The 17,135-nt window shown below is 43.6% G+C and overlaps 1 protein-coding gene and 1 pseudogene across 6 annotated transcripts in view; one reads left to right on the top strand and one right to left on the bottom strand.

The window, feature by feature from the left end:
* SPATA7 (spermatogenesis associated 7) overlaps positions 1-17,135 on the bottom strand; it is a 139,118-nt gene that overhangs the window by 56,688 nt on the left and 65,295 nt on the right. For all 6 annotated transcript variants that reach the window (XM_085894740.1, XM_085894744.1, XM_085894743.1 and 3 more), the window contains 3 exons: positions 17,114-17,135; positions 16,642-16,867; positions 16,190-16,232 (listed from right to left, as the gene is read on the bottom strand). The exon at positions 17,114-17,135 is cut by the window's right edge and continues 222 nt beyond it. In XM_085894740.1, coding sequence (XP_085750866.1) covers positions 16,190-16,232; positions 16,642-16,867; positions 17,114-17,135 — 291 coding nt within the window. The remainder of the gene's footprint in view (positions 1-16,189; positions 16,233-16,641; positions 16,868-17,113) is intronic.
* On the top strand, positions 4,860-7,597 carry LOC147019906 (uncharacterized; annotated as a pseudogene).

The raw sequence follows: 17,135 nt of genomic DNA, 5'->3' as shown, positions 1-17,135 counted from the left end.
TGCCGGCTGGCTGTTTTTCTTCAAGGCCTGTGCCGGCCAACTTCATCGGCAGCTGTTGTTTTGCTGCGAGGCCTGTGCCGGCTGGATCATCGGCAGCTGTGTGCTGCAAGGCCTGTGCCGGCCAGTTCAGCTGCTGGCTGTTTTTCTTCGAGGCCTGTGCCGGCCAGTTTGTCTGCCGGCTGTGTTTGCCTGCAGCGGCCTTCTTCTGCGGGCTGTGTTTGCCTGCTCACCTTTGCCATGCCATGCCCACTGCCCATGTTCACAAGCCCCGTTCAATTTTAGCTTTGCCCCCCCCCCCCTGTTCATTTCCATGTGCGCCAGGATCTGAAAGCAACAGTTTGCAAGCTGCAAGAACTGCCCTGTTGGTAGACAACACGGGCCTGCAGTGGCGGCCCGTGCACCGTGTTTGTGTTCATGCATCCATTCGTTGTGCCTCATTGCGTGTGCCACTTGAGCTGGCACGGAGACTGCGTTGTGCAGCCCAAACACCGTTGTGGTTCACTGCGTTCAGCCCGAAAGGGGAAGGCCTTGGACTGCGTGTGAGCAGCCAGCCACGTTCCCTGTCACCTGCATTGTTTGAGCCAGAGACTGCATGCGGGCAGCCTGGCTCCCTGCCAACTGCTTTTCTTTGCAGAGTTCAATGATCCTGGGCCATGGTTTAGTGTAAAATTTGTAAGTTAAGGTTAAGATGTACTGTAAATATGAGTGCGCCCCCGGCATGTCTGTCTTAGCGCCCGGCAATTTTATTTAAGTCGTCCGTGTGAGTGAGTTTGTTTAGATAGTTACGCAGCCCTCAGGTTATTTATTTTGGGGACACGAATACCATGAATGTCGCACTCAGGGATCCGTAGGTAAAATGTACTAGGGGAAAACTACACATGATGGCACACGAAATTTGACGACTCGGGACGAGTCTGTAAAAAGGAAGGGGGTAGTGTTGTGGTTACCAGATTCGCAAACCACCATTCAGGTCCCTTAGGTGAGGTATCTCGGTAAGTGCATGTGTAGTTAGGCCCAAACCCGTTGTCTAGTGGGAATACATGTCATTTATACGTGCTGCGACTCTTCAGGATAGCCGCTTTTTACTATCTTTATTTTTGGACCAACCGCCATGATCACAACCACAACATCAACCACCAACCACAACCACCGCTTCACCACAACCGCCATGACCTTTACCGTCACAACCGCCACCATCGCATCACCGTCATCTCGCGCCACTCATGGGCACCGATGCTGGACTCGTGTAGGGCGCACGTTGAACAGCGTGTACAAAATCACGGATTTTCTGCTTCAAAACGGATCCAAAACGACACACGCCCACTTTTGCCGTCCAATCGGTGAGCAAGGGGCGACCTGGCTCGCCCCCAGGGCGATCGATATATGCAAATTTGTGGATCAAAAGCCTTCACGCCCACTTTTGTCGGGCCAATGGGGAGCGAGTTGAAAGGTCAAAGGGAGGGGTCAAAGGCGGCTACGGGGGATAAAAGGGACGGTGTTCGTCAGTAAAAGGGTAGTAAGAAGTCGGAACGAGGAAGAAGGGAGTCGTAAAGGTCGGAACGAGGCGAAGGAGAGTCGGAACGGAGGGGACGAGCTGTGGAGAGGCGGCGAGTCGGACGGCTGGGTGCTCGCGTCGTGCAAGGAGCTGCGTGCCCGAGGGAGGCCGGCAGCGCGACCTGGCCGAGGTGGAGACGCCGTCGCACATAATAAAGATCCTCTATACCCCGAGCATCAGCAACCCCCTCCTGTTTCCCCCCGCGCCGAGATAGTGCGACCAAGGGGGCCCCGTTCTCCCACCCCCTGCCAGGCACTGTCCACGAGGCCCGCGGGTTGCGGGGCCATCGCCGTCCGCGTCCTCATCACCAGACGGGTAGGCCCGACCAGGTCTCGGCCCCAGGCCTACCCCATTCTTGGAGGGTATTTCTTTTCCTTGGTTTTGGGTATGTGTTGTCGGCGCCGGCCTGTGAAGTAGAATTGTATAAGTGCTGCCGTGTGCTCGGTAGTCGGAATTAGCTCTGCACTGTGTTTTCACTTTTGTGTTTGCTTTTTGTGTAAATGGAATTGTGTTTTCTTTTTTGTGTGCATTTGGTGGAATTGTATTTGTGTGCTTTTCCGTTCGTCGCGAATAAATGTGCTTTATTGTTGAACTGTCTCCCGCTCGCTCGTCTTTCCCCCATTGAACCCCCATCTTGCTTCACGTAAAGGGTTGGTAGTGGGCTGAGTACGCCCGATAATTAATCGAACCGTCGAGGTCGACGATAACACCGCCGGTTATTCTGATAGTACGGAACGGGTCGCTAATGGCCCGTGTCCGAAGTCGACCTGCGGCGAGGTGCGATCGCCCGGTCTACCCTCCGCGTGGGTACTTAGGTAGTCTCGACTCATTTGGCGAGCAAACCCTATCCCACGCGGGGCTGATTGGCTCGATCGCGGTGAGACCGAAAGGTCCACCCGTGACTGGTTCCCGGCGTTAGTCCGAGAGGGTCACGACTGGATTGTCCGTCCGGTGGGCGACGTGCCGCGATTCGAGTTACGTGGCCGTTCGCACGCCGGCGGGCGCGAAGACCGCAACAATATATATATATATATATATATATATATATATATATATATATATATATATATATATATATATATATATATATACACACACATATATATATACACACACATACACACAGTATATACATTTCTGCAGTACCAATCAAAAGTTTGGACACACCGACTCATTCAAGGGTTTTTCTAAATTTTTACTATTTTCTACATTTTAGAATAATAGTGAAGACATGAAAACTCTGATATAACACATATGGAATTATGGAACAACCAACAAGTGAAATCCTTCAATACAGTGCGTGTGGTGAATCAAATGAGTACACTAATGTTAAAATATGCAATTTATGCTTTTTCAGTTGAAAAACAATTAAAAAGCGTACTTAATATTTGAAATGTAAAAATTTTGTAATTATTGTGATAAGCACATATATATATATATATATATATATATATATATATATATATATATATATATATATATATATATATATATATATATATATATATATATATATATATATATATATATATATATATATATATATATATATATATATATATATAACAGAAGGAATGAAACCGTTCGATACGGCGTGGCAGGAGGCCGCAAAAGAATGATTGTAAGTAAATTTTAACTACTAATGCATGACGAAACACTTGTTTATGGCTAATATTAAAGAGAATGATGGCATAAGAAGAACTTAGCCTGGAATCCTCGTGCATAACCAAGCCCACACAACACACGTGGTGTCCTTTGACCAATCAGGAGCAGTGCAGTTACAGTATCGTTTCCTTCAGCTCGATTGGTCTTGTCCTGCACGTGATGTTTTCAGGGTTTTTTTCGTTCTTGTTGAATCTGCGGAGATTATTTTTTCGTTCTTGTTGAATCTGAGGAGATTATTTTTTCGTTCTTGTTGAATCTGAGGAGATTATTTTTTCGTTCTTGTTGCAAGTAAATTTCAACTACTAATGCATGACGAAACACTTGTTTATGGCTAATATTAAAGAGAATGATGGCATAAGAAGAACTTAGCTTTCTGCATTCGGTGCGAAATGCCATGGTGGACGGAAATGACGTCTTTCGTTCGTTCGTTCATACATGAGGGGAGGGTTTCTTCGTTTTTTTCCGTCAAGCAATAAATTAAATGTTTTTCACATATATAACACATTAGTTTCACAAATTTCCATTGAAATAGTCGGGTATTTCCGTCAATTGTCGCCATTTCCGTCGAGGTTACGCACTGCATCTACTGGATGGCCGTCATTGGCTGTCTTGAGGCACGTGGGGGGGGGGGACACCGGACCCACCGGAGACGTGGTAGACGACGCCGGGGACATTTCAAACTCGGTGCAATTGTATGCAGCACGCGCTGTAAAAAAAAGTGTTGAACAAATCAAAATATATTTTATATTTTTCAAAGTGGCCACCCTTTGCCTTGATGACAGCTTTGCACACTCTTGGCATTTTCTCAACCAGCTTCATGAGGTAGTCACCTGGAATGCTTTTCCAACAGTCTTGAAGGAGTTCCCACATATGCTGAGCACTTGTTGGCTGCCTTTCCTTCACTCTGTGGTCCAACTCATCCCAAACCATCTTAGTCCATGGGCCCAGGCATATATCGGTACCATCTGAGGAAACCAAACTTTAGGGCTACTAAGTTATTGGTAGGGACCATATGATTATTTCAATATGTGATAACCATTCCAGAAGAGCAGCTTAGTGTATGTATTTTGCATTTTTACCATTTTACCATTCTGAGATATTGACGTTTTGGGGGAAAAAAATCACACAATGGACTAATGACACATCCCATGAAGGTAATATCATTCAATAACAGCTGAGGATATCCAGATTTGTTATCTGCACACTTACAACAAGCATACTTCCCATCTTGAGGCACATGCTTTAGTTTGGTATTGAAATTACGGCTGATTTGCATGCTAGATTCTGTGAAATTTTGCAGATTTATTATCATTATTTACGGAATGTTGTGTGTCCCATATGAGTGCCACAGTCTGAATGGATCAGCTACCCATATGTACCTGGTTTGCAGGGAAGCACAAAGGAGGACCATCCAGCTGGATTCAACAAAGTTGTCGACTTTTTCCTTCCCCTACCCCCGAAATGCAAATTGTGGCTGAATATATGAAAATTACAATACAGCTCAAACTTGATATAATCTTTCGCCCCACCAGAAATGTTTCAGGTTGTGCACACTGGAAAGTATGTAAATGTATTTTATAATGTCATAAGTGTATCCGACTTTCTTGTTGTATATTGCAGTGACTGGGTCTGATTGACAATGGAGTACACTGGTGAAGAAGAACGCGCCAGGTTGCCACGGAAGCGTGCACGCATGGACTGTGCAATAATCCACTGTTCCGATGAGGAGGCAGACGCAAAATTGGTGTCACCACAAAACATTGAGTCTTGGAGAACTCTGCTGAGAGCTGCTGAGATATGAAAGCATGCCCCAATCCTGAACATGGCCAAATACTTACACGAGGGAGAAATCCCACCAGTACAGTTCCATCGCAAATGCCGCAGCATTTTCACCATGAAGAAACTTCTTGACTCTATCATTGCCAGAGAAGATCCCAGGGGCAAAACCGCAAAAGACACTCCCAGGAGGTCATCTCGAGAGGCGCCCAGCATGTCAAGGGTATATGATGAACAGTGTATCTTCTGCGAAAAAGCGAGCAAGTATCTGAGAGGTCAAAACACCAGGGAGCCCCTTACGCAATGCGCCGAGTTACATGCTGATGACAGAATCAGGGCAGCAGCAGTCAGGAAACTAGATAATAGGATGCTTGCTGTTGTGAGCAGAAACCTTGTTGATGCAGAGGGCCATTACCACAAGTCTTGCTACCTTTCGTACACAAAGGATCATTCCACCAGCGGTAACATAGAAGGTGAGGAACAAGGCGAAGACATTCAAGCTCGACAGTATGAGGCAGCAGAGAAGCACTCCTGCAGTGAACTCTTCAGGTACATTAGAAATGAACTCTTCCCCAACCCCGAAGTGTTACCCTTGAGAGATCCAACTTCCAAACTGGTGACATGCATGAACTCCTGTGGTATCAGTCAAGTCAAAGATTCAACAAACACCTTCGTCGTAAGCTTGAAGCTGAGTTTGCGGGAGCACTGCACATATTTCTGGACAGCAAAGTAAAAGTTCTTCTTTATCCAGACAGCCTTTCGATGAATGCGCTTGCCAAAGTGACATATGCCTTGAAGGTGGAGTTACACAATGTGACCTTTGCCAACACTGGAGATGTCATAACCAAAGCAGCATTGAAGATGAGAGACGACATCAAGAAGCAAGATGTCACTCAAATATGGCCACCAGATGTGGAGCACAGTGATGGCAGCATCCCTGAATCTGTGACCAAGCTCCTGAAAACAATGCTGACAGGAGAAAAGGAGTGCACAGATCCATCACAAAGGGTCACGCGACTTGTCAGCTCCTTTGGCCAGGATTTGGCCAATGCCGTTTCTGGCGGCAAGAACATTCCAGCGAAGCACATCCTCCTACCGTTTGCTGTGAAGTGCTTGACGGGGAACGTAGAACTGATTAGTACACTGAACCGGCTTGGCCACAGCACTTCATACTCGAAGATGGAGGAGATCGACACAGCCCTGTGTCTACAGAAGCTGGCACTGCCAGAAAGTGCTGTAGCTTTGCCGGGGAATATCTACCCAAGTGTGTTCACTACCCTGGCTTGGGACAACATCGACCGGCTTGAAGAAACTGTCAGTGGAGAGGGGACATCTCACAGAGTGAACGGAATTGCTGTCCAGGCGAAAGTCATCGGACCTCAGCCACTAAAAGTCACTCCCACCGTTGCCAAAACAAAGAAAAGGAGTATCAGCGCTGCACCACTGATGCTGGCCACATATAATGCTGGGAAGCGAGTGGGACCATCAACCACAACATGTGTGGATGCTGACACTACTGCAGTAGTCCAGGATGCCAGGAGAAAGAACAATGTCTGGCTTCTTGCTCGCAGATCAGACCCAGGGTCTCAAACAGTCAGCAGCTGGACAGGATTAAACATCCAGGTCCGAGATCAAGTGCCATTGATTCAGGACAATATCGGCTTCCTGCCCACAACCAATGCTCCTGCCACACAAATGTCCACTGTCAATGAAGTTCTGAACCAGTCACTCAGCATCATGCAGTCACTGCAGCTGACCAAGATCATCTGCGTATTTGACCAAGCACTCTATGCCAAAGCTGCTGAAATAGCATGGAAGCAGGAAGACAAGTTCAAGAACATCATCCTCAGAATGGGTGCATTCCACACCATATGCAACCTGTTCTCGACCATTGGAAAGAGGTTCCAAGATGCCGGTTTGAGGGACTTGTGCGTCGAGTCAGGCGTGATTGCCGAGGGTTCCATAGCTGGGGTGATGGAAGGCCGCAAGTACAACCGTGGTGTGAGGCTCCACAAGCTTGTGTACAAAGCATTGATGAGGCTGGCCTGGAAAGGATTCCTCCCATGGCTAGAGGAGAACCACATTGCAGACCTGCGCCACCTGGAAGAAACCCTGACCAGCATCAGCAACTTCTGTGATAACATCTGTCAGATGTCGTTCAAGGAGGTGCTGGAGAATACCTCATGCGTCTGCACCATGGAGCTATTCCAAGTCTACCTCAACTACCTCAGGGATGGGAATGGCGATCTCTCAGCATTCTGGATGTCGTATGTCGACATGGTGGAGATCATGCTGGCACTCCTTCGAGCATCCAGAGAAGGGGACTGGATGTTACACCAAGCATCCATCCGAGAGATGATTCCATGGTGCTTTGCCTATGACAAGCTGAATTACGCCAGATTCCTACCCTACGATATGCACAGATGTCCCGACTGCCGCTCGACCACCACCCTGAAGTACATGCGCACTTCATGGAAGGTGGCTTCTCGGTTCAGATTGGCACCACAAACCCATTCGGATGGATTCGCATGGATCAGACGATCGAGGAGACTGTCAAAAAAGACATACAGACACCTGGAGGAACAAAAGGATTCAGCCTGAATCCAGAAGCTGTGACCCGATACTATCTGACGTCAGATTACTGCAGTATGTAATATGGCGCACCTGAGGGATATGGTAGATCGAAGTCACTCCCAGCTGACCCATCCAGATCTGCAGTTACCTAGGATCCGGAGGGATGAGGCTGACATCCAATCCTTGGTGGATCTCATGGAGAACAGCTGGCTGGATCCACTGAGTCCTGATCAAGCACAGTTTGTCAGCTTGTCGACCGCTACTGTTGCTCCTCCTGATGTTGCCAATGACCTCCTCGCGGCTCGCACGGTAGGAGAGGAGGCATACCAGGATTTTAAGAAGAAACGCCTGGAGACAAATCCACCAACTGCACAGTTCAATGACAAGATGACAAAAAGGAACTTGAAAACATTCACCCACATCCGGAAGAAACCAACCAGCAAAGCGCAGGCCAAAGAAATTGTTCTCAAGGCTGACAGGAACCTGTTTTGGCACATGATCCTCATTGCTCAGAGTCGAGATCTGCACATGAGAGATGTCTTGGCGCACCCCCTGGGGCCCTTTCCATGGTCAATTGCTAATGGCGATAGATCTCCGCGGAAGACGAACAAAGCAACCCTTGCCAGAGAGCTGGAAAAGAGTGTTTCTCCCGCTGAAAATTATTGCAGAGCCATCAGCAACTGTCATTGATGGCATGAGCCTGGTACAGAAGATGAAAGGGAATGACAAGATGTTTTCACAGCTGGCTGAAGCGATACTGTCAACGGCTCTTCATGATGGAGCCCAGAGTAAACGCATTGATGTTGTCTTCGATGTTTACCGAGAGACGTCCATCAAAGACGCAGAGAGATGCAACAGAGGTGCAAGCACAGCATTCCAGTTCAGGAGCATCGCACCGGCCACAACATTCAGCAGTGGAGGAAACTGCTCTGCAGCTCCTCCAACAAGGCAAGTCTAATCAAGTTCCTGGTAGAGGAGTGGAAAGAACCAAATAGCAGGGAGAAACTGAAGGAAAAATTAGTTGCTCTATGTAACCTGCGAGGAGGTATGCTACAAGCTCACCAAGGACCACTGGGAGGAAGTGGCAGAGCTGAAGTCCACGCAGGAGGAAGCAGACACCCGAATGCTTCTGCATGCTCTGCATGCAGCAGAGGCTGGGTACAAGGCTGTGGTGATCACTGCCGAAGATACAGATGTCCTCTTGCTGTGTCTTGCCTTCAATAAGGACATCCCATGCCCCGTGTATCAGAAGTGTGGTACGCAAACCTGCACACGGTTCCTAGACATTAACAAGCTTGCTTGATCGATGGGAGACAGTGTCTGTGATGCCCTGATTGGACTGCACGTGTTCTCCGGTTGTGATACAGTCAGTGCCTTTGCAGGCTGGGAAAGATGGGCGCCTTGAAGCAAATGAAGTCAGATAAGACCTACCAAGAGGCCTTCAGTCAGCTCGGTCATTCATGGGAAGTATCCACCGAGCTCTTTCAGAAGCTACAAGAGGTCACCTGCCACATGTACCTGTCGTCTACCAACACCACGAAAGTCAATGAACTCTGACATCAACTCTTCTGTGCCAGACGGGGAGAGATAGAGTCCAGTCAGCTTCCACCATGTGAAGACTGCCTCTTCATGCACGTCCTCCATGCAAACTACCAGGCTGCTATTTGGAGGCGCTGTCTGCAATGCCAACCCTATGTTCCAAGTCCCAAGGGTTGTGGATGGACCACTGATGATGACGGGAAGCTGGCCATCGAGTGGATGAAGGGTTCTCCAGCACTGGATGCAGTGTTGCAACTGCTTTCCTGCAAGTGTGGACGGTCGTGCAAACTCCCAGACTGCACGTGCCTTGCCAATAGCCTGAAATGCACTGACATGTGCAAGTTGCGAACCTGCAGCAACCAGCCCGCTGATGTCGAGGAAGAGGTTGTAGACCTCGAGGACTCTGATGCTGATAACAGTGGTGAAGACTAGACTACTGATCCATGGTGTGAATGTTTTGGCACAATCACAAGGACATTCATGGTTACAAATATGCATGAGTAAAACATAGTACATAAACATGGCACAGTAGCGTGGTGAAATTTGGGTTATCCATAAATTTCACATTTTGGACGCTTGTTGGAACTAGGGTAGGGGAAGGGCAATTCCTTTAACTGTGGTAAAAACTTGTAAAATGTTCATAAATGTTTTCCTCATACAACATGTGCATGTTGTAGGCTACTGCGGTTCAGTAGCACTACCCAGGGAACTTGTATGACAATATTATAAATTAAAATGTACTGAAAATCACTAATCAGCAACATTTTGATAGGCCCTATTGTTCGCCCCTTTCTGCCATAAAACAAATTCTGCCTTCAGGAATGACAGAAAGGATTATTTGGATGGTATAAATAAAGCATTTCAGACATGTATTTGTGGTTTGCAGTTCATTCTAGCTCCATGTGGAAACAGCAATTGCATCATTAGTGAATGTTTAGTGAATGTTTCTGAGTTTGCCTTTTCGCTTTCATTATGCGGAGGGTGGGTACATTCCAGAGATGATAACTACCAATAAGCTGCCAGTCTGCAATGGTTATCACATCAAAATATGATCTCTATATATACACCAATTCAAAAATCATAACTGGGATTGGTTTCCTTAGATGGTACCGAAAAGTGGAATTTATGGCTTGGGCCGATGGACTATAATAAGCTGCAAGTCTGCAATGGTTATCACATCAAAATATGATAGATATATATATAGATATATATATATATATATATACATATATATATATATATATATATATATATATATATATATCTATATATATGTACACCAATTCAAAAATCATAACTAGGATTGGTTTCCTTAGATGGTACCAACAAGTGGAATTTCTGGCCTGGGCCCATGGACTATCTCAATTGTGTTGAGGTCGGGTGATTGTGGAAGCCAGGTCATCTGATGCAGCACTCCATCACTCTCCTTCTTGGTCAAATAGCCCTTACACAGCCTGTAGGTGTGTTTTGGGTCATTGTGTTGTTGAAAAACAAATGATGGTCCCATTAAGCACAAACCAGATGGGATGGCGTATCGCTGCAGAATGCTGTGGTAGCCATGTTGGTCAAGTATGCCTTGAATTCTAAATAAATCGCCAACAGTGTCACCAGCAAAGCACCCCCACACCATCACACCTCCTCCTTCATGCTTCACGATGGGAACCACACATCCAGAGATCATCCGTTCACCTTCTCTGCGTTTCACAGACACGGCGGTTGGAACCAAAAATCTCAAATTTGAACTCTTCAGACCAAAGGACATACTTTCACCGGTTTAATGTCCATTGCTCGTGTTTCTTGGCCCAACCAAGTCTCTTCTTATTATTATTGTTTGCCTTCAGTAGTGATTTCTTTGCAGCAATTCGACCATGAAAGCCTGAATTACTCCTCTGAACAGTTGATGTTGAGATGTGTCTGTTACTCGAACTTTGTGTTCAGCATTAACTTGGGCTGCACTTTCAAAGTTCTTGAAATTTTCTTGATTGACTGACCTTCATGTCTTAAAGTAATGATGGACTGTCGTTTCTCTTTGCTTACGTAAGTTGATCTTGCCATAATATGGACTACTACAGTACAGACAAAATAATGGTCTTTTACCAAATAGGGCTATTTACTGTATACCAACCCCACCTTGTCACAGCACAACTGATTGGCTCAAACGCATTAAGAAGGAAAGAAATTCCACAAATTAACTTTTAACAAGGCACACCTGTTAATGGAAAAGCATTCCAGGTGACTACCTCATGAAGCTGGTTGAGAGAATGCCAAGAGTGTGCAAAGCCGTCATCAAGGCAAAGGGTGGCTACTTTCAAGAATCTAAAATATAAAATATATTTTGATTTGTTTCACACTTTTTTTGGTTACGACATAATTCCATGTGTTATTTCATCGTTTTGATGTCTTCACTATTATTCTACAATGTAGAAAATAGTAAAAATAAAGAAAAACCCTTGAATGAGTAGGTGTGTCCAAACTTTTGACTGGTACTGTATATATTTGATGATGGTATTAAATACTGGAGGTATTGTGAAAAAAAAATTATAAATATTATTTATACAATACATTATAAATAAGCATTAAAATAATATATTGGTGGTTGCTCGGATACGCAGTGCAGCATATTAAAATCGGTTATTAATGACAGTTTGAATATTTGAATGACAGTTTGGGACTATGGTTAGATGGAGATGCTGTGTCATGGACATGCCTACAAGGTAAAGTGTTTATTGCTATATATATATAATCATATAAAGTGATGAATGTTTAAAGTTAGTCATATGAAGGAATATTTTAAAATAAAAGTAATAATTAAATGAGTTTGAATCAGGATATTGCATTGCTGTGTTGACTGACTCTCTGGACACAACTTTGAGGTTGTGGGTCCATTTATGTTGAGTAGGCTACTGATGTGGACCTGCGACCGGGGTTGTGGATCCGCCGTTTGGAGAGGTTCTGGGCTGAAAGGATCGAAAGCTCGATGAAAAACGGTTTCCCAGCTGATGATCCGGGCAGTTGGGAAATCAGTAAATTTCTTGTTAGTTAAGGTTATAACTTCAAATAAAATAGCTTTTGTAAGTACTTTCCAGTACATAATATATCTGTGTTTGTGTGTTTATATGTATATGTGTGTTTGTATGTATGTGTGTTTGTGTGGTGCTTATATATGTGTGTTTGTAAGTGTGTGTGTGCGTGCGTGCGTGTGTGTGTGTGTTATGTTATTTTGTCTGGCTTCCTTCTTGGGACCACAGTGCAGTAATTAGTCTTTATTTTGATCGCTTCCTTAGGATGAAAGAGGAGGCCAATGAATGTTTGGTGGCACTGGTTCCTGCAGTGTCCGACTGCATAAACGAACACGAACACACACACACACACACACACACACACACACACACACACACACACACACACACACACACACACACACACACACACACACACACACACACACACACACACACACACACACACTTCTTTAAATATTATGTAGCAAAGCCTTCGACTGTGTTGATCATGAATTGATGTGGATTATGCTGAGAGAAATGGGGATGTCGGTGCACCTGATATGTTTGATAAGAAGCCTGTGCAATAAACAGGAAGCTACAGTAAGAACAGAGGATGGTTTGGAATTGGTTTGAATGGTTTGGAATTGGAAAAGGGGTTTGAAAAGTGTGCTTTCTCTCTCTCCTTACTTGTTACCTCCACCACCGAAAGTGAAGGAGGTTATGTTTTCACCCATCTCTATTGGGTAGTCGATCCAGTCGAAAAAAAAAAATTACTTTAAATTTTTTTGAAATTTGTTCTACCCTTATCACTTTTTCCGTCGATATGTTTGTCTGTCTGTCTGTCTGTCTGTCTGTTCAGTCCAGTGCTCCGTTAATACAATGGCGATTTCGATGAAACTTGGTGGGTAGGTTCATACCATGACCGAGTTGTGTGCAAATGAGAACCGTTGCTATGGACACCACCGTTGCCTAGCAACGGGACTGAAATTTTTGAAAAATCATTAAAAAAATTATTTTTTCGAAAATCAAAAATCGGGCCACGAGCGACTGTGGGCAGTACATTCAGCCATATTGTCAAACATTTCCAGCCGGATCCTATGAAAACTGTCGGAGAAGATAGACTTTGAATGAACCCTGGTCGAAAACAATAAAAAAACGAAGTTCGTTATATCTCAGAGACTGAGTCAGATATACATGAAACAGGTAACCTTTAGAGAGCGGTGTGGATGTTGCAAGTATCGTGCTCGGCATGACAAATTTTTCTTGTTTGTTTGTCTGTCTGTTTGTGTACAGGATATCTCAAAAAGTATTGTAAAAAATTATAAATTTTGAATTTTTTTTTTTATAATAAATATTGTATAGAAAATAATTATAAATAAGCATTAAAATAATTTATTGGTGGTTGCTGGGATACGCAGTGCAGCATATTAAAATCGGTTGTTAATGACAGTTTGAATATTTCAATGACAGTTTGAGTCGATGGTCAGATGGATATACTGTGAATGGGCATGCCGACAAGGTAAAGTGTTTATCGCTTCGATCTGATGAAATTTGGTGGGCACTTTGAGTGTGTGACAAGGACAAACTGATGAGATTTTGGTGAAGATCCGGATCCGGACCCGAATACTATAATTTTTTGTGACTCTTCACCATTGAGAGATAGGGGCAAAAATGATATATAGCACGATATCTCAAAAAGTGGTGGATGGATTTGGATAAAACTTGGTGGATAGGTTGTGTGTGACAACGACAAATTGATTAGATTTTCGTGAAGATCCGAATCAGGATCTGGATTATTGAATTATTTAATTTTGAAAGTGATTCTTCACCATTGAGAGATAGGGCCAAAAGTGATATATAGCATGATATTTCAAAAATGTATTGGGTCCAATATGTTTTCGTGGATCAAGCATTACATGGCAGAGGTATGTGCTCTCCTGAGTACCCTTCTAGTTATATCTGTATTGTGAGTACATAATGAGGAAATCAAACTTGGATGACAGAGGCTGGAGTCAGTATTGGAAGAAGATGTATCAACAATTTAAGGTATGTTGATGATACCACTGTTTGCAGAAAGTAAAGAGGATTCGATGAAAATACTGCAGACAGTGAAGGAGGAAAGCAAAAAAGCTGGTCTTTATTTAAATCGACAAAAAGACTAAAATCTCATCAACTGAGAATATTAACGTGTTAAGATTCAGCAATTTCATCATCTTCTTGGGTTCTAAGGTTAAAGTAAATGGGGAATGTAGAGGAGAAATTAATAGACGGTCAGCATTCAAGGGAGAACAGGCTGACAGGATGGTCATGAGGTACGCACACTTGCCTTTAAGCTGTCTCGTCTGGGTTTGAATCCCAACCCAGCTATAAACTCTCATTCTGGTGTCTGGTGTTTCACAGGCAGGGATTCATCAATGTGTGTGCCATCCCCCAGATGTACGTTAAATGAGAATCCTATCTGCCAGCATTCGTTGGTGGACGTTAAAGATCCCATGGTGTTCTTCGTGAAGAGTAGGCGAGCTATTGCCGGCACCCTGGACAATTTCAAAATTCCTACCCTAACCAACAGAGGGCATTGCATTAGCAGCGCAGCTACACCCTCAGCCAATGATGTTACTCCTCAGGATTGTACTGCATATGAATGAAGAAGAAGTGAAAAGAAAGAAAGGAAGAAGATTGACAGTTTTGGAATGTGGTGTTGGAGACTAATGTTAAAATTTTCATGGACTGCAAGAAGAACAAATAAATCAGTGCTTGAATTAATGACACAACCATGTACATTCGAAGAGCTGATGTTAAAACAAAAACCGTGATACTTTGGACATATCATGCATGCCGAAAAAGAAAATCTGGAAAAGTCAACCAACCATACTGGGTATGGTTGAGGGAAGAAGAGGAAAAGCCAAACCTTGTATGTGCTGGATGCATGGGGCAAAGGCTGCAACCACTCTGTCTCTGCCAGAGCCAGGGGCATGGGAAGCAGTGTAGGATAGGGATGTTTGGAGAAATCTAATCATGAATGTCACTTGAAATCTAATCAAAGAAGTCAGTTATGACTTGCTGAAATGAAATACTTTAACTGGATAAGTAACCCAATCAACAGTGCCGACTTGGCAAAAGCAAAATTTTACATAATTTCAATGCTTTTTTCAGTAATTTAAAAATAGTCAGTCAATAATCTTCTTGGTGATAGTTGCTCACCGTGGTTTCACTTCATCAACTTCCAAAATTGACTTCTGCACAGATAGTTTTGTTTACAACTGCATTTTGATTGGTTTTTCAATCACCTTGTCAGTATTTTCATTGCAAAACATAAATTTGATGGTTTTCTTTTTTACCCTTGCAATTTTTTTTAATCCGAATTTTACGATAACTGGGAGTAAAAAAAAAAAACAAGTTCTACAAATTCCTGCTACATCTGATTTCCGTAACTTTCTAGCCTTGTCCCTCCCTCAACAATTGTCCAAAATCATCCTTATTTGCATAAATATTAAAAAGTTGCCATTGTCATGTTGAGAGAATATTGTAAACATAATTCAAAATAAGGTAATAATGGCATGAAGTTTGCCATCCTGCTCTTTGTCTATAAATGGCCGAACATTACAACAATCTCTTTGCACCAATCATGTGTAACCTAAGATATTTGAATGATTGACATCATCACTATTTAACTTGCCACACTATATTAGAAAGTCTTGATATGTTATGGAGCATTTATTGTCCTGCATTGATGTTAAGCAACAGGAGCATTGCACAGTACACTAGAAAGCCATAGTACAAAGAGGTAGTGTATAAATAAACCGCAATTCTTAAAATTTATTTTTCCAGATCTGATTGTCATATTGAGTCATGATAGCAGAATATGAAGTTTTTGAAAGTTACTTTTAGCTTATTAATAACTCAGGCGATTGTGGAGTATTTCAGACAAAAAGAAAAGATTTTAAAGTTGTTAAGCTCATCAATTTGAGAAAAAAATTCCATTTGTCATAATTATTTAAGTCTTAGCAAAATCTCAACAAAACGGCTGACAATTTTCAGGTGTTTACTGCGTAGTGTGCCAAATGGCTAAAGTACCAACCTTTTCCAATAGCTGTCGCATTTTCTCTGCCCCCAATTGCTCTCTGCAAACAAGAGACAGATTTACTACAATAAATAAACAAGCAGTAATCGTTTGGTGCTCACAGAAGTCATCTTTTAATTAGGTACGTAAAATGGTGGGAATGCACCTAACATATCGCTTTTCTCATTGCCTTACTTTTATATGATATAATCTCCTCTCTGTTCTCACTCATTCATCTGACAATACCCTCGCCAATTATTTATCTTATCATCTGTCCTTCCCTTTCTTTTCTCAATTATGGTTTTCTCAATTTGTTCCCAGCCCACACAATATATGTAATAAATTTATTTGTTTTCACATGTTTGTTTTTCCCCCCATATATGTAATGGAATTCATAAAACAAACGACCTAAGTAATTCTCTAATAAAATAAAACAGAGATTCTCATCCAACATAAAAGTTTGTACTTACATTGTTGGCTCTGTTTGTATTCCACAGTCCTGACGTGGGGTCCGTGGTCGACGCCGTGCTGGGGTGTAGTGCCGCAACTGAGGTGCCAGTGCTGAATGTGCATTGGTACGCAGTGTGCGTGGCTGGAATCCAAGCTCAACTGGTGTAAAGACATTTGCATGGCGATCTAGCAAGTCATTGCCTGCAAATGTCCGGCTACGCTGGTCTTGAGGCCCCCGAGGAGTACCTAAGCAGAAAATAAAACACCAAGTCTGTCCAAATATTCTTTGTTGACATCAAAACGTAACAAAAGCAGATGTAAGCAAACTTTTCTTCTCAAGCCTTCAGTCATTATGAAATTGTCAATACAATGCAATTCGCCGTTATGTCACAGTTCAAGTAGACCCATACAACATCAAAACATAGCAGCAATTTTCAGTTATTTTCCTGAAATAAATTCTCCCCCCCCCCCCACCCGGCATTTCAAGCAAACCTTTCCAATTTGACATGCGTGC

The sequence above is a fragment of the Eptatretus burgeri genome, chromosome 9 (genome assembly GCF_056783735.1).
Source record: "Eptatretus burgeri isolate ZD-2024b chromosome 9, Ebu_testis_v1, whole genome shotgun sequence".
Taxonomy (NCBI): Eukaryota; Metazoa; Chordata; class Myxini; order Myxiniformes; family Myxinidae; genus Eptatretus; species Eptatretus burgeri.
This window is presented reverse-complemented; position numbering and strand designations above follow the sequence as displayed.